This window comes from Biomphalaria glabrata, chromosome 2 (assembly GCF_947242115.1).
Source record: "Biomphalaria glabrata chromosome 2, xgBioGlab47.1, whole genome shotgun sequence".
NCBI classification, from domain to species: Eukaryota; Metazoa; Mollusca; class Gastropoda; family Planorbidae; genus Biomphalaria; species Biomphalaria glabrata.
The window spans coordinates 39,940,205-39,959,523 of NC_074712.1; the positions used below are offsets into that span (position 1 = coordinate 39,940,205).

At 38.1% G+C, this 19,319-nt stretch overlaps 2 protein-coding genes across 3 annotated transcripts in view; both read left to right on the forward strand.

Moving 5' to 3' along the window:
* Window positions 1–19,319, forward strand: part of LOC129924597 (uncharacterized) — a 132,992-nt gene that overhangs the window by 52,462 nt on the left and 61,211 nt on the right. The window lies entirely within an intron of this gene.
* Window positions 14,228–15,385, forward strand: LOC129924697 (bifunctional endo-1,4-beta-xylanase XylA-like). The gene has a single exon (XM_056021189.1). The coding sequence runs from the start codon at window positions 14,228–14,230 to the stop codon at window positions 15,383–15,385; it is 1,158 nt and encodes a 385-aa protein (XP_055877164.1).

The following is a 19,319-nucleotide window of genomic DNA, read 5'->3' on the forward strand; positions in this document are numbered from 1 at the left end:
CATATTTCGAAAACAAGTTTTCTAGAAATTTGACAGATTATGTACATTTTCTGGGGGGGGGGGGGGGAAACTACCTCATACAGTGAAAAATAAAATTATTATAAAATTAAATGTAGCTATTTTGAGCAACGCTTAAGCGGGAATTCCCGCACTCAACTCAAATGTCAGGCTCATAAAATGGATTTTTAAAAAGTCTAACTTGTTTTACTTCGACCTTTCGTTTCGGTAAGGTCATTTAAAGTCCACCACATGAAACCTACAGACTTGAGAGAATCTGTTTGTGTCCAATCGATCAACCAGAGATGCTCAGTAGGCCAGAAGCTGGTTTTAATGACGACCCGGACACAGCACGTGGCGCCACCTCTAGCCCTTAAAACAAGGCAACTTGAAATTTAATGACTTGTATGGGGCGCTAACAAGCTAGTTCGCCCTGAGCTGTGATGATCATTAAAGGGAAGTACTTCCTATGTTAGTCTATCAGATAACGCCTGGAGGGCTGGTTAGGTAAAAAAAAAAAAAAAAAGCTTGTCTCTTTTAAAAAAGCCTATCAAGATTTTGGGGTAGTTCGGGTCTTTCTGTGGCTTTTTTTATTTGCATTTATTTCCTTTTTTTTTAATTTTTTAAAATTCATTCACAATTGGATTTTTGTTAGTATATTCTTTTGAACGTTTTCTAATAAGCTTACTCCTCATTACTAATGTTATTTTTGAATCAATTTTTCAAAGTACAATTTGGAATAAAATGGCATATTTATTTAGACAGATATCTAGTCTATTTTAAAAAATACGTATTGCTACTTTAGGCGAAAATAAATCAAATAGCATATATCCTATAAGATGTATAGTGGAAATCATTATATATTGTCACACCGATTGATGTCTACTTGGTAGTGTGGTGTGTGCTCTAAACCGTCGCACCTATGGTCCTAGGGACGAATCCTGCCCGCTGCCATCCCGCGTCGTCCTGATGCAGGTTAGGGCTAGGATGTGTCTGAAGAAACATCCGAAACAAAGATAACAACCAAACGATGAACACCAGGTTCTATTGTAAGATGGTAATGTTCACAGAAATATCGTAATCCGTATGTAAAATAATCTTTAACATATTAATAGGCTGCAAATATAATTTAACATTTTAAATAAACCTTTTTGAAATAGAAAAGTTAGCAGTGCTCCGTTACAGTTTATGTCGCTTTTTAAAACACGGAGGATATTTTTTTTTATGGGGAGGGGGGGGGGAATTACAACCACCACCCTTGGCCTGGGTTACTTCAAGAATCCAGCTGTCCACTTAATGAGACTGATTAATAGACAACTTAATAAAAGTCACCAGATGGTCAGACTAAAAAAAAATAAAAAGAAGAATGAAATTAAAAAAAAAATATTTGCATCTCAAGGCATCATTTAAATTTTGAAACGACATTTGACTGTGCAGGGAAAGAAGATCGATAAATCGTTTCAGCTTACGGCATTGGGAGAGAAAGACTTAATGGACAATCTATTGGATGTTGTGTGTTGGCAAGGTTGAGATGTACACATGAAGTGAAGGCTTTTAAAAGCCATACTCAATCATAAAAAGCAGCTATCAATTTGAAGCATGTGGCTTCGTTGAGGGAACCAGCGATGAGTGGCAACAAAAAGTTTGTCATAGAATAAGTATAGCGCTACAAAGGTGGGCCAAACATATACAGAAGTTTGTCATAGAATAAGTATAGCGCTACAAAGGTCGGCCAAACATATACAGAAGTTTGTCATAAAATAAGTATAACGCTACAAAGGTGGGCCATACATATACAGAAGTTTGTCATAAAATAAGTATAGCGCTACAAAGGTGGGCCAAACATATACAGAAGTTTGTCATAAAATAAGTATAGCGCTACAAAGGTGGGCCAAACATATACAGAAGTTTGTCATAAAATAAGTATAGCGCTACAAAGGTCGGCCAAACATATACAGAAGTTTGTCATAAAATAAGTATAACGCTACAAAGGTGGGCCAAACATATACAGAAGTTTGTCATAAAATAAGTATAGCGCTACAAAGGTGGGCCAAACATATACAGAAGTTTGTCATAGAATAAGTATAGCGCTACAGAGGTCGGCCAAACATATACAGAAGTTTGTCATAAAATAAGTATAACGCTACAGAGGTGGGCCATACATATACAGAAGTTTGTCATAAAATAAGTATAGCGCTACAGAGGTGGGCCATACATATACAGAAGTTTGTCATAGAATAAGTATAGCGCTTCAAAGGTCGGCCAAACATATACAGAAGTTTGTCATAGAATAAGTATAGCGCTTCAAAGGTCGGCCAAATATACACAGAAGTTTGTCATAGAATAAGTATAGCGCTACGGAGGTCGGCCATACATATACAGAAGTTTGTCATAGAATAAGTATAGCGCTACAAAGGTCGGCCAAACATATACAGAAGTTTGTCATAGAATAAGTATAGCGCTACAGAGGTGGGCCAACCATACACAAAAGGTTGTCTAGAGAAATAGTCAAGTCATCAGTTAGGGTTTTAAAACAAAATGTCTCTCTTACTCACTCACATCCAATCTCTCAGTTGTTCTGTCTCTCTCTCGATCTCTCTGGGTCTCTCACTCTGTGTCTCTCTCTCTATGACTCTCACTCTCTCTGACTCGCTCTCTGTCTCTCTCTCTGACTCCCCGTTTCTTTCCATCTTTCTCTGTCTCTCTCTCTCTGTTTCTCTGCCTGTTTCTCTCTCTCTCTCTGTTTCTCTTACACACACGTACTAAACCAACCAATTTCAGACAAAATCCTCAAGTACAAGAGAGCTTGATTTTTTATGCGTTTCGTTTTGTTTATAAGTATCAGATTTTCTTTTGTTTCTTAGTATCACATTTGTTTGGTTTGTTGGTATCCAATTTAGTTCTGCATCGATCCAAAGGAAATGTGATGATTTCAATAATGTAATGAACATTTTTTTTATGTGATAACACCTCTGACAACTAACTTTGTGAATTGAGTAAATTTTAACCCCATGACATAACATGGAGAAGTCAATTCCTTGCCTCTGTTAACCTCTAGCATTGTGGATGTAGTGGTTTTTATTCCTGGCCGATAAACTGCTGAAAGCAATTTCTTGCGTGGTGGATCTAACTTCAAGAGTTTGGTGGATTTAATTCCTAGACTCTAACTTGGTGGATTTAATCCCTAGACTCTAACTTGGTGGATTTAATCCCTAGACTCTAACTTGGTGGATTTAATTCCTAGACTCTAACTTGGTGGATTTAATTCCTAGACTCTAACTTGGTGGATTTAATTCCTAGACTCTAACTTGGTGGATTTAATCCCTAGACTCTAACTTGGTGGATTTAATTCCTAGACTCTAACTTGGTGGATTTAATTCCTAGACTCTAACTTGGTGGATTTAATTCCTAGACTCTCTAACTTGGTGGATTTAATTCCTAGACTCTCTAACTTGGTGGATTTAATTCCTAGACTCTCTAACTTGGTTGATTTAATTCCTAGACTCTAACTTGGTGGATTTAATTCCTAGACTCTAACTTGGTGGATTTAATTCCTAGACTCTAACTTGGTGGATTTAATTCCTAGACTCTAACTTGTTGGATTTAATTCCTAGACTCTAACTTGGTGGACTTAATTCCTAGACTCTAACTTGGTGGATTTAATTCCTAACTTGGTGGATTTAATTCCTAGACTCTAACTTGGTGGACTTAATTCCTAGTCTCTAACTTGGTGGATTTAATTCCTAACTTGGTGGATTTAATTCCTAACTTGGTGGATTTAATTCCTAGACTGTAACTTGGTGGACTTAATTCCTAGACTCTAACTTGGTGGACTTAATTCCTAGACTCTAACTTGGTGGATTTAATTCCTAACTTGGTGGATTTAATTCCTAACTTGGTGGATTTAATTCCTAGACTGTAACTTGGTGGACTTAATTCCTAGACTCTAACTTGGTGGACTTAATTCCTAGACTCTAACTTGGTGGACTTAATTCCTAGACTCTAACTTGGTGGATTTAATTCCTAGACTCTAACTTGGTGGATTTAATTCCTAACTTGGTGGACTTAATTCCTAGACTCTAACTTGGTGGACTAAATTCCTAGACTCTAACTTGGTGGACTTAATTCCTAGACTCTAACTTGGTGGATTTAATTCCTAACTTGGTGGATTTAATTCCTAGACTGTAACTTGGTGGACTTAATTCCTAGACTCTAACTTGGTGGACTTAATTCCTAGACTCTAACTTGGTGGACTTAATTCCTAGACTCTAACTTGGTGGATTTAATTCCTAGACTCTAACTTGGTGGATTTAATTCCTAACTTGGTGGACTTAATTCCTAGACTCTAACTTGGTGGACTAAATTCCTAGACTCTAACTTGGTGGACTTAATTCCTAGACTCTAACTTGGTGGATTTAATTCCTAACTTGGTGAAATTCAATTCAGATCGAGTTCAGATAAAAAGCTTTCATTATTTTTTTCTTTTAATTTCTCACTAAAACACTTTCTAAGCCTAGCGAGACTTGAACTCCTAAAGAAGCAAAGAACAAAACAAAAGTTGCAAGACTTAGAGGGCAAGGAACAATATTTATCAAACAAAAAATCTTTTCATCTTTGTGAGTTCCATAATACTTTGTGAGTTCCATAATACTTTGTGAGTTACATAATACTTTGTGAGTTACATAATACTTTGTGAGTTACATAATACTTTGTGAGTTCCATAATACTCTGTGAGTTCCATAATACTTTGTGAGTTCCATAATACTTCGTGAGTTACATAATACTTTGTGAGTTCCATAATACTCTGTGAGTTCCATAATACTTCGTGAGTTCCATCATACTTCGTGAGTTCCATCATACTTCGTGAGTTCCATCATACTTTGTGAGTTCCATAATACTTTGACACAGACACAAATTAATACTTTCATGTTAGCATTATTATTTTTTGACAAAGCTTATATACGTCACACTGTCTGTTGCAGGGGTGGAATGGTTAATGGAATTTCTCCCACTTTAAACACTTGGATCTAAACTTTGCTTAATTATTCATGGTCGATGCACTGGCGTAGCTAGTAATTTTTCATCGTTTGGGGCCGTGGGGGGGGGGGGGGCTTGACCTCTTTGGGGGCCCCTGCATTTTGCATAGTATTTAATTTCTAATCTAAAAAACTCATTTGGGGGGCACCGTCAAGTGGGGGGCGGGCTTTTCAAATTGTCCCCCCTCCTCCCCCACCCTAGCTACGCTGTTGTGTCGATGACAACACACGAATCAGTAGAAGAAAATCCTATTTGTTGTTAATCATTTAGTCGTAATCAGTTAATTGTATATAGAAACTGTTCTAAGGGGGAGATAAGCATTGTGAGAAAATTAGGTCGTCTCTCAAATTGTGTGCTAACTCTAGACCAGTAGTTCCCAAACTGTGTTCCTCGAAACACTAGGGTTCCACGAGGCTTGAATAGGTGTTCCATGAACTATTGGAACAATAAACTATTAGGCCCATACAGGATTATTCCTAAATGGAAAAGACAAATTGATTTTATTCGATCTTCTCAGTAATGTATTAAACGCTATAACAATATCATTATGAACTTTGAACTGATCCACATTCTGACAGTAAATGTGACTCAAAGATCAACCATGAAATGATTTCAGGTCAAGTTTGTCTGTAAAGAACTTTACTATTTCAAGATCATCCATTGTCATAGTACTTTTGTTTCCTACAACCTATTTGTGAGAAGTAGAATTTTTGTTTATTTTATTTCAAGAAAGTCAAAGTATAAATCTAGAAATAAGCGGCTTGATAGTAGAATTTAATTTATCAACAAACACAAAGAAGTTATTCTATTCTCTTCACAAACGCAATACCATCAAAGTCATTAAACCTTAAATTTTCTGGTGCTAATGTCTGTATATTTTATTCTAGTTTACAGTTTTTCTGGTGCTAATGTCTGTATATTTTATTCTAGTTTTCTGCTTGAGAGTAATAAAGAAAGATCTATACATTTAGAATACGATTTAATTCTGATTATTTTTAATTGAAACGAATGGGAACTAAAATAACAAGAGAAGGGTTCTGCTAAATAATCCAAAAATGGGAAACGCTCCGTTATCGAAAACGTTTGGGAAGCACTGCTAGAGACGAATAAAACCTTTAATTTTTATAAGCAGGGCTTGCTTGAACAGTTTAGTGGCAAACACGTCGGCCTTTCATTGTGGAGGCTTGAGTTTGAATTCAGGCTCAAACAATTTTCTTTTTTGTTTCTTGTTTTTAAAATTCTTTCGAAAAAGTAGCCCGAAAACTGTCTTCCAGTAACCATCTCCCCCCCCACACACACACCTTCCCCAAGAGACGAAAAAAAACTTGAGCGTCGACCCGATGCTGTTGTGTTAAAAACCTGAAGCGCAAACACCACGTCCTGTCACAAGACCGAGCTGAAGCTGAAGGAACTGCCTTCAGAAATATCAAACAAAAAAAAACTAATAGATCACTTTTTCTCTCATCAGCAGCATTCCATCCCTCAGACACCACTGTCCAGCTTGCTGCCTGGCAACGCGACAACGGAGAAATTTACCAATTATATTATTTGTTCACATTATAGGGTGTTAATGAATCGTCTAATAACGAGACAAGTGGACATTTTGAAATAGGACCTGCAAATAGACACACCCGCAATATACACACCTGAAATAAACACCTGCAAGACGCTTATATGTAAGACACACGCCTGCAATACTTCCACCTGCTAGACACACATTTAGCAAGACACACCTGCAATACACACCTGTAAGACACTCTTGCAATAAACATAACCGCAATATAAATCCCTGCAAAACACACACATGCAAGACACAAAATTGCAAAAGACAATATTAAAAATACACAAACCTACAAGACACAAAATTGCAATAAATATATCTGCAAAACATGCACTGCACCTGCAAAACATGCACTGCACGTGCAAAACATACACTGCACCTGCAAAACATACACTGCACCTGCAAAACATACACTGCACCTGCAAAACATGCACTGCACCTGCAAAACATGCACTGCACCTGCAAAACATGCACTGCACCTGCAAAACATACACTGCACCTGCAAAACATGCACTGCACCTGCAAAACATGCACTGCACCTGCAAAACATGCACTGCACCTGCAAAACATACACTGCACCTGCAAAACATACACTGCACCTGCAAAACATACACTGCACCTGCAAAACATGCACTGCACCTGCAAAACATACACTGCACCTGCAAAACATACACTGCACCTGCAAAACATACACTGCACCTGCAAAAAATGCACTTGGAAAACAAACACCTGCTAAGACACACCAGCGGTACATCTACCTGTCAGAGAGACAACTGCAAGATACAAACCTGCAAGTAACGCACCTGCAATTTTTTGCACCTGCCATTTGCGTACCTGAAATTTGCGTTTAAATTCCACAATCTAAGAATCCAGTTAAGTCTTGTACTTTTCACCACTTTACTAAAAATAATTTCACCTTTTAGCAAAAGAAAATGACAAAAACCTGTTTTCTTTTGCTTGCCTGGAGAAATGGAAAAGCTTTGTTTAAAAAGTTCACCCACATACATTTCATCCATTAACAATCCACTGCAATACTCCCGTGAAAAACATGAAGTCCTTCTTCCACTCTTCATTAGAAATATTAGTAAGAAAGTCAGTCAATGTCCATCTAAGAACATAACCATTTCTTACTTGAGATTCCATATTCTTCTCAATACCTTGCCCATGCTTAGCCAGCGGATACTACAGTGGTACCGAACACCGAAATGTTTTGTTTCCAAATCTTCAATTACTCCTCTGAATTGCCTGTGGTTAAAGCCCCTGGCTCTAAAAAGCTTGATTACTGAGATGCTTGAGCCAATAATATGTTAGATATTTTATACAGCTTTGTGCAAACTTTCCAGTTTAGAGTTTATGGTTGAGACATTGTTTTTTATGTGTTTTTTTGTTTTTGTTTTTTTAAACTGTTTTTCTCAGTCAAATCACGGTTGTTGCACTTACCGTATATTCTTAGCCTGTCCAACACTTTCAACACATTTCCTCATAGCCTTGGATAAAGACTGGCTTGAGTTTGTGTCTTTGACTGGATACCTTGAATTATTACCAATAAGAATAATCTTCGTTTTACATTAAACTTTTTATAATGACACGTAGAGACGAAGTTTCAATATTTTATTTAGATATTTAGAATTATTTTTTAATACATTTGCATCTGATTTCTGAATGTCCACTGGCCGCATAAAACACTCCGGCGGGCCGAATGTGGCCTGCGGAACGTAATTTGCCCACTCCTGCACTAGACTGATGGATGTCTTCATAATAAGTGATTTACTGAGGATTCCACGGTTTCCTGTTCTGGCTTGGTCAACGTGTTCTAGGATAAAGTGACCTAGGGGAGACTAGCCCATTAAAAAAAAAAACTGTCATTGCCCAAACCAAGTCTTGAGAGTTATCTTCTCTTGTCATGCTTTTCAAATAGATTTCTAATATCAGCAGACAACGAGCTATGTCAACTCGACCTCTTCCGCTACCGTTGATATTTTGTGTATTATCATTTGTGTGTGAAAGCCTCTTAAGTGCTTGACAGTCAGATCCGACTATCAGAGATAGTGAGACGTGGCTCTGAGAACTCGCTAGTCGCCACTGAAGTAACAAACACAAAATGTTGGTTAGACAACTGGAGATAACAACAATGGCTGTGATGCATCTGTGAGACAAACTTGGTCAACAGTCCGAACTTGATGTCGCCCCCCCCCCGCCTCCTAAAAAAAAAAGATCGTCTGCTCTTGAAAAACGTGAGCGCGTGCTGACCTTAACGAGAGATGAATGATATTTGTGTGTCAACATGAAGAAGGACAGTGCCAGGAGATAAAGAGTTTATTGTGTCGGTCCGGTTTCAAAGAGTTAAAAAAGAACATTCTTTCTGCAATCAAAATAACAAATTAAGGGGGCGGGGGGAGAGAGAAGGGGGGGAACACTGAAACTGAAGCTAATCGCCTATCGATCTGATATGGAGAGCTATTCTATTTCTCAGCGTTTCCGGGCCAGGTCAGTATGTCCATAGAACAAGAAGTCATCATTGACGGTTATAAACCAAGTCAGTTCTAATGATGTTCTGGACAATGTTGACTGTCCAGTGCTAAGATTAGAGTCATTTCCTTCCATCATTTGGATACTGGAAACAAATACAAAACAAACAAACAGTACAGTCAGTTCTAAGAGCAAACTGAAGTGGGTGAAAAAAGTTATTGTTTTTTTTTTGTGCTCGCTAAATGACACTATAGTGGACAGTTGACCACATTCTGTAAATATATCGTAGTAAGCGTTACTAAAATGAAATTAAAATGGCGGCAGGAAAAGGAATGAGGATGAGAATATTGGCATGATCAAAGTAAACAGATAGACCTCCACAAGAATATAAACACAAAACACATAGACCTCCACAAGAATATAAACACAAAACACATAGACCTCCACAAGAATATAAACACAAAACACATAGACCTCCACAAGAATATAAACACAAGACACATAGACCTCCACAAGAATATAAACACAAAACACATAAACCTCCACAAGAATATAAACACAAAACATATACATAAAAAAAGAATACAATACATAATGGACGTCATTCACCAATCGTATACAAAGAACATTTAGTCACCTGATAATGTTGATAAAACAACGGGAAAAAAACTGTCACGTGATAGCCATTGTGTATTAAAAATTAGATCGTAATTTGTATAGAAGAGTTAGAGAATCTCGTAGCTAAATGTTGTTTGTTTACCAGTGATGAATGAAGTCCATTGAAACACAAAAAGAAATAAGAGAATAGACAAAACATTGTTCCACTCCGGCTTCCTTTCCTTAAAACGTCCATTGGTCTCTTGGAGGTGTCATGGACACTCAGAACCGACGAGCATTTGCAAAGTGTGAACCCTGATGGACTCTGAGATTGTTTCTTTTTGAAATTAGATTGTAACTTGAATTTAATCCATCGTTTCATTGAAGCGATCTTTCCCGATAAAGTTGACAAATCAGTGACCAGTTTGTGAACGTCAAAGTCTCAATTTTCTTTTCGGTTGTTTTGTTCTCTCTACTGCACTTTGAAAACAATTCTCTGACACCACGTGACACTACCTGGACCAATACTGACCATACAGTATGTAGAGCTTCAATGGATAGCTGAATAAAAGTCTACAATGAGAATAAGAAAGTCCTGAATGAGACACCTCGATTCATTGAACGCAAAGAAGAACAAGCAATAAAAATTTAAAAAAAATACTTTTTAAAAACACAAATCTTATATTAATGTGTATCAATTAGTTTCGATCAGTCATATAATTAATTTTGTAATAGATTTAGACTAACAATAATAAATATGTGCGGTTAGAAATATTGTTTTACCTATTTAAAAATAAGGGGGAACAACCTGAATTCGAACTTGTGGGCTAAAGCCTTCTCAGGCGGTGACCAGTCTGCTAGCGGACAGTCTATGGTCATGGAAGATTGTCTAGGTGTAAGAGGTGTTCACTGGGACTGACACGGCAGCCTCAGGGGGTTTTACCTTTACCTGACCCTTAGTCTATTGGATCGTTTAAGGCACCATGCAAGACTCGTTGACCGTCTTTCTCCATTCAGCTTATACCACTACTTCAGCCAAGTGCAATTTCTTTCCCTTGTTTTAAAAAACAAACAAAGTAATTTATTACCAATAGTGAATTAACTAATTTAAACTAACAAAACAAAGTAATTAATTGCCAATATTAAATTAATTAATTGGTTGTTTTTTTTTTATTGATTCTTGTGTTTTCATTTCAAGTCATGGAATAGAAAATTGAAAAACGGATCTTAAAAACGGCTCTAACGATTTATAAAGCAATATAAGTTGTTGATGTTTATTGCTGAGAAAAGAATTACTTCCTCGCTGGCCACAATGGAACAACTCCACTCTGACCGTTATAGTTTCAAAGTAAAAAAAAAAAAAAAATTTGGCTTGAGAACTAGAACTAGATCCCAGACCTATATATTATAATAGGTACAAGTCTGTGATCGTCTTGAAAAGACTATCGCGTTATTTCCGAATGTATAGAGCTTCATTGAGTCAAGAATTTAATCAAATAATGGTACTGAAAAATGTGCGCATCGTCTTCTAAGTCTCGATCTAAAGGCCTGTCATTCTAATATTATGAATTGTTTTAGATCTATACATTCGCTGAACCAGGACTCTGACTCAGAGGGGGGATTGGGGGCGAGGTGACAAATGTTCCATTGTTTTTAAATCTGACATTCTTGAGTTCTGAAGAGAGAAACACTCGCTCTAGAAGTTGTATCAAGGAGCTAGTGTCTTTTTAAACATGTATTTTTTATATGTCTTCTTCTTTAAAGTAAATATTGTGATGAGTAGTTGCAATTGCATATTTCCAAACGAAAAACATGTAACAGAGAGAGTATGAGAGTAATAATAATATACTTATGGAAATGTGTCTTACAATTTATGCATTACACCAAACAAAAAACAAAGTGTACATTCACACCAGACTCATAATTTACATGTGACAAAGTTTATATCAGATTGTTCTTATTTAATGATTTGATTGCCAGGGGAACAAAAGAGTGTTTGTGTCTGTTTGTCTTTGCTATCGGTCTCTTGTATCTCTTTTGTGATCTTGTTAGCTTTTTTTATAGATGTTTGGCAGATAAAAAGAGATTAATTTTTATTTGGTTCTTACTTCGATCTAACACTTGACTATGAATCAAATATCTACATGTCAATGGTATCTTATAATAGATGACTCTACATCTTACATGCTATATTCTGACATATTATTATCAACTAGGCTTCTAGCTACATCTTTACACAAGTTGTAACACTAGCTTACGGCATTGTTTTAAACATATTTAAATTATGTATGGATTCGGATGTAAACAAAAAATGTTCTAAGCTATATCTGGACAAACTGCTAATTATAAACCCAGGGCCGGATTTAAGGAAAGGGCCCCAACAAAAAAAATCCACATTTCGACGGGTAGTAACGTTACGTTTTGTTTTTGATGTTGTTGTTTTTTTACATGTTTTGTGCATATATATTTATCTTGGATATGCCAAGAAACTACTACAGCATCAATAATCACAACCCCACTTCCTTCACACACACACAATAATTTAAAGCGTAATATCCTTCGATGACTCTACTAAGGGACGAATGTGTTTGTATTCCGTTGCCAGAATGAATACTGTCAGTGTGAATATTACACTAAACAAATTGTGGCTTTTCCCTTTCAAGAGCCTTTAGCTAAGTGTTTAAATATGTTTTTTTTTAATTTGTATTCCAAATTACTTACGACTGCTCAATGGCAGACCTGCATTTTAAGTCTCCAAGTTTTGTTACAGTCACAAAGACCTCTAAATCTCTTTAGGTTACATTGTTTGTTTGTTTTTTTTCAGAAATGTTCCAATGTCTAGACATGGCATTGAAAGATTTTTATAGAGTAGACATTTACAATTTGCACGCTCTGCAGGTCTGCCGTTGAGCGCGTGCAGTACTCAGCATTTCCTGTGTTTACTTTTTTGTTTCTGGACAACTGTGGAAAGAAGGGGAGGGGGCTGGGTAGGTGGAAGCACTTCCCAGTGTCAACAAAATTACAGAATGAAATGAATTCAACAGTTAAACCCAATCAGTTCTATTGACATTTCATTTCCATTCATTATATATATGTTTTTTTTCGATGTTATTTTTTTTTCGTGATTGAAGTGACTTCAAGAAAAAAAAACTTAAAAAAAAAGAAAAGAATTTCTCTGCGAAACAAGAGTGGCAAAAAAGGAAGTGCAAAATGATGTTACTGAAACATTGCACTGTACAGCTAAACAGGGCCGGATTAGCTCTCTTTGAGGCCCTAAGCAGCGATAGGTTTTTGTACCTGCCCCATTTCCGTTAGATGAGTGTAACTCTGTACTGCACACTGGCTTCCCACACACTATATAGCACACTATTTAACACAGGACAAGAACGTAATGTTTCTAGTGAGACAGCCGCTTCTAGTGAGACAACCGCTTCTAGTGAGACAGCCGCTTCTAGTGAGACAGCCGCTTCTAGTGAGACAGCCGCTTCCTTCCACTTCCTTCCGCTTCCTTCCACCTTAAGCAACAAGAAGGATATCACAGAATCTGGCTTTCTGACACAAGAGGCGTCCTTCCACCTGCCTGGTAACTTGAGGCGCCGTGGCAGAGGAGTAGTGAGAAAAAACGCTCACCTGGGGGACAAAGTACTTTATTGGCGCCCACCTCCCTTCTTTTTGTCTATAAACATCGCCTTAAAAGACAGACTTATACTTACAATTCATTTAGTAATAATAGGATACAAATAACTAAAATGACAGGTTGATAGACGATACTGAATATTTTGAGATATATTCAAGGCATTAGACTTGCATGTACGTTCGTAATGGGCTGGACAGAAAGTTCAAACGGTGTTCAGAAAGACGTCTTGTGGTGGGCCTAATTGTTGACGTACAAAGTGTCAACTGGACGAGGCTACGTCACTCGGTAGAAATGTCACCGTTCTGACCTAAGTGTAACGTAAGAAACGTCTCGCTAGAATCTTCTGTCAAAGATCTTTAGGAATTCATCTTGTTGCAGACGCTTCTCACACACAAAAAAAAGAAAACAGTATGAAAGGTCTTAATTATTAGGTGAATAATGTTTGTTCGTTAAAATATTTTTTATATTTAAAATGTCCTGAAAATCATAGGGTTTTGTTTTTGTTTTTGGCGCCCCTCTTCCTGTGGATCCCCTTTAAGGATGACGACAGGAGCATCGTGACCACCTTGCCCCCCCCCCTCATTGTGCCTTGGATCTGGAACAACACTAGATAGTGTGTTGTTGGTGCTGTAACCGGCACGTGAATTGGAAGAAGGAGCTGGTGAATGTAAGAACCAGACGCTGTGTGGCTGAAATTAAACCAAGGCTTGACTACCGCTGGTTGGTATTGTCAATCATCTATACTAGCATTTCTCAAACTGTAAGGCGGTGTGGGCAGAAATTACAGGGGTGGGTAAACACAGATACACGAGCCGGATGTGACCCGCAGTTCGTAGTTTGAATATCCCTGGAGACTGGAAGTGCCAGAGGAAGAGAAAGGTTGAAAGACAAAGCAAACATTGACGAGATCAGTGGAACAAGGAACAAGGATGGAGGAGATCAGTGGAACAAGGAACAAAGATGGAGATCAGTGGAACAAGGAAAAAAGATGGAGGAGATCAGTGGAACAAGGAAAAATGATGGAGGAGATCAGTGGAACAAGGAACAAAGATGGAGGAGATCAGTGGAACAAGGAAAAAAGATGGAGGAGATCAGTGGAACAAGGAACAAAGATGGAGGAGATCAGTGGAACAAGGAACAAAGATGGAGGAGATCAGTGGAACAATGAACAAAGATGGAGGAGATCAGTGGAACAAGGAACAAAGTTGGAGGAGATCAGTGGAACAAGGAACAAAGATGGAGGAGATCAGTGGAACAAGGAAAAAAGATGGAGGAGATCAGTGGAACAAGGAACAATGATGGAGGAGATCAGTGGAACAAGGAACAAAGATGGAGGAGATCAGTGGAACAAGGAAAAAAGATGGAGGAGATCAGTGGAACAAGGAACAAAGATGGAGGAGATCAGTGGAACAAGGAACAAAGATGGAGGAGATCAGTGGAACAATGAACAAAGATGGAGGAGATCAGTGGAACAAGGAACAAAGTTGGAGGAGATCAGTGGAACAAGGAACAAAGATGGAGGAGATCAGTGGAACAAGGAAAAAAATGGTGGAGATCAGTGGAACAATGAACAAAGATGGAGGAGATCAGTGGAACAAGGAACAAAGATGGAGGAGATCAGTGGAACAAGGAACAAAGATGGAGGAGATCAGTGGAACAATGAACAAAGATGGAGGAGATCAGTGGAACAAGGAACAAAGTTGGAGGAGATCAGTGGAACAAGGAACAAAGATGGAGGAGATCAGTGGAACAAGGAAAAAAATGGTGGAGATCAGTGGAACAATGAACAAAGATGGAGGAGATCAGTGGAACAAGGAACAAAGATGGAGGAGATCAGTGGAACAAGGAAAAAAATGGAGGACATCAGTGGAACAAGGAACAATGATGGAGGAGATCAGTGGAACAAGGAACAAAGATGGAGGAGATCAGTGGAACGAGGAAAAAAGATGGAGGAGATCAGTAGAACAAGGAACAAAGGTGGAGGAGGTCAGTTAAACAAGGATCAAAGATGGTGGAGATCAGTGGAACAAGGAACAAAGATGGAAGAGATCAGTGGAACAATAAGCAAAGATGGAGGAGATCAGTAGAACAAGGAACAAAGGTGGAGGAGGTCAGTTAAACAAGGATCAAAGATGGAGGAGATCAGTGGAACAAGGAACAAAGATGAAGGAGATCAGTGGAACAAGAAGCAAAGATGGAGGAGATCAGTGGAACAAGGAACAAAGCCGGAGGAGGTCAGTTAAACAAGGATCAAAGATGGAGGAGATCAGTGGAACAAGGAACAAAGATGGAGGAGATCAGTTGAACAAGGAACAAAGATGGAGGAGATCAATTGAACAAGGAACAAGGATGGAGGAGATCAGTGGAACAAGAAGCAAAGATGGAGGAGATCAGTGGAACAAGGAACAAAGATGGAGAAGATCAGTGGATTAAGGAACAAAGATGGAGGAGATCAATTGAACAAGGAACAAAAATGGAGGAGTTCAGTGGAACAAGAAGCAAAGATGGAGGAGATCAGTGAAACAAGGAACAAAGATGGAGGAGATCAGTGAAACAAGGAACAAAGATGGAGGAGATCAGTGGAACAAGGAAAAAAGATGGAGGAGATCAGTGGAACAAGGAACAAAAATGGAGGAGATCAGTGGAACAAGAAGCAAAGATGGCGGCATGGGCATGGATCCAACTAAGGGGAATTGACCAGAACAGAGTCTGATGGCGAAGTACTGTTGCGGCGCTATGGTCTACTGGGAGTCCAAGTGATTAAGTCTAAGTTATTAGTAAGACTGCAGACTTTGAAATAGTAATGTGTATATCGCTCGGGGTTTAAGTTTAGATATATTGAATTTCTGTCACTCAGTGACCAGTGTCTGGTTTACCTCTACACAAAAGTTTTTGTTAATCAAATTTGTAGTTTATCGAATTGTGAGCAGGTCAGGGTGGCGCTACTGAGTGAGGCCCTTTTTGTTATTATCTGCAGCTCAACATTTGTTCAATATTTTACAGTAGGCAGGTGGTAGCTCTACAGGGTGGGCCCAATCTGTGCACCTCGGTCTGCGACGAAGGGGCTAGACTCGCCTAAGCAACCAGACAGCACAATTAAACTAAACTAAACTAATCTAGCTAACTAAAAGAACAAACTAAACTAAATTTATAAAACAAAACTTATGTACACTTTATTTACATTGACACAAAAAACAGTAATAAAACAAATGTAATAGACTAAAACAACACGAGCTTCAATAAACACAATGATTTTATTCGTCCTTATTTATGCTCTTTACTCCAGCCACTTGTTCTCTATACTCTGACTTCCTTTTTTTCACAGTCCCTGACATACTGCTGTTCACTCAAGCATGTACACTCAAGGTCCACTGGTCATTTCATACACAGGCACACACACTGCACTACCAGCCACGCAAAACACATACACTTACTATCACATCTCCCTCCTTAAATGCTTTGAGATATCAATTGACTATACAAATGATTTCTGTCTCACTATAAAAAAATGAGTAAACTGAATACATGTTCAACACAACAGAATGTTCAATTGTTAATATTATCAATAGTAACAATATAAATTATAAAATCTGTAGTAAAAAAACAACAACACTCTATGTTTACAAATAGACATTAATTATATACAAATTGCATAATAATAAAAAGATATACATGTATCTAATTATCTGCGTCAGGGTAACGTACTGGTGGCCGAACTTGCCTACCATATCGAGTTATTACAGGCGGCGGATTGGTAGTGTTAGTCTGTTCCTGTTGCATGTTTGTATCGCTCACGTTCTCTGGCTGTGTGGTTTGACCATGAATGACTGTCTCTGGGGTGTCCATTTCAAAAATATCAGGCATGACCCTTGATTTTGTACATGTGTCTCTTAACATCCTTCTATTTCTTCGGTAAGTTATCCCATTCGGTGTTTTTACCCAGTATGATCTCGGGGTCTCCGCTTCTGAGATGACCACTGCTGGTTCCCATAAATCGCCAGGCTTCTTATGCATCCACACTTTGCTCCCAGGCTGAATGTGTGGTCGCTCGGTGTGCCTCGCTGTTTTGTTATAATATTTTGCTTGATTACTTTTTCTTATTTTCTTTTTTGTGTGGGATTTGAGGTCTGAGATAGGCCTCCGTTGTCGGAAGATTTGTCCTCAGACGGCGGCCCATGAGCAGCCGTGCAGGTGAAGGTCCATCAGGGCATGGAGCATTTCGAAATTGCAAGAGGGCCATATATGGGTCTTGACCCGACGTTCTAGCTTTATTTAGAAGCTGTTTCACTGTTTGTATGGCCCGTTCTGCCATACCATTAGATTGTGGAAATCTGGGGCTAGACGTAATGTGCTTAAATCCCCAGCTTTTAGAAAATTTCAGAAATTCTTGACAAGCAAGAAATTCGAGCATATTCAGGATTTAAAGAAGAACTTAGTGAAAGCAATGGTTTACTTTTTAAAGGAGAAAGATTGAAGGTTGTTGGCAAAGCACACATTAAATGTACTGTTAAAAGTAAGACAGCCATAATAGAATTTCAAATTGTGGAGACACATTCAAAGCCAATTATGGGTCTACCAAGCTGCCAACAAATGAATTTAATCAGAAGAGTTGACTTTATAGAGGACGATACACTCTCAGGCTACGCAGATGTATTTACTGGCTTAGGCTATAAAAGTCAATTCCAACATTAAACCTGTTGTACACGCAGCAAGGAAAGTCCCAGCGGCACTACGTGAGGAATTAAAAAATGAATTGAGAAGAATGGAAGATGAGGGTGTCATTGAAAAAGTAGATCTTCCCACTTCTGACACCATGTAATAGACTAAAACAACACGAGCTTCAATAAACACAATGATTTTATTCGTCCTTATTTATGCTCTTTACTCTTTGTTCTCTATACTCTGACTTCCTTTTTTTCACAGTCCCTGACACACTGCTGTTCACTCAAGCATGTACACTCAAGGTCCACTGGTCATTTCATACACAGGCACAAACACTGCACTACCAGCCACGCAAAACACATACACTTACTATCACAACAAATACACCCACTACAAAACAATAAACCACTCAAATAACCTAAATTACCCCAACACTAAACAGTAAGCTACTAGCGACAGTAAAGCAGAACTACAGCAGACAGGCAGTAAGCAACAGTAAGGCATGAATTATAACCTGCTATTACAAAATAAACAAACATAACACATATGAAAAATATATAAAATAATCATTATAATGGACTAACACACACTCAAAACAATCTACGCAGGTAATAACAATCACCTTCATTTGGCTAATAAAAGCCATACATACTCAAGTCAAAGTCTAAGCCACAACACACATTGGGCCAGACAACAATAACATAAATCTAAGTCTAGGCTCAACAAACTGAACAAAGCCGCCATGACAGCGATGCTTAGGACGCAGCCATCTTTTACATTAAAAAGTAGGACAAACTGCCAACTTAATAGAGTGGTTATCCTAGCAATAAAATATTAATAAAAATACATAGGGAACATAAAATAATAAAATATTTCAAATAGACATAAGTATTGAAAAACAATAAGGGGATCATTAAGGATGGCGCAAGGGGGTGACGCTACCCAAGTCTACGGAACTTCCGGTTCCATCAGAGGTAATTCTGGCTAATTAACTAGCCAGTGATGTCACTCCACTAATCAGTCTACATCTAGACTATAACAGTAGATGTAGGAATAACTAATACAAATACAAACTAAAGAAGTAAAAATAAAAACATTTTCCAACTTACAGGCGGTCCCAGCTGAAATTACACTACAATTACTAACTACTAACTCACTACATGGTCACACAGACCAACGGTCAACACCGGAAAAAGAAAGAACTGACCGCACCCTTTCTATTTATAGAGCCAGGTCTTGACTCATCTACACTAACTTTAAAGTTAAAGAGCTGGCGGGAGACAGGCATGCACTCAGCACCAGCCTAGATAGTTTACACAAATTAACAACAGATAAAAATAGATACAAAATTAGGATCGC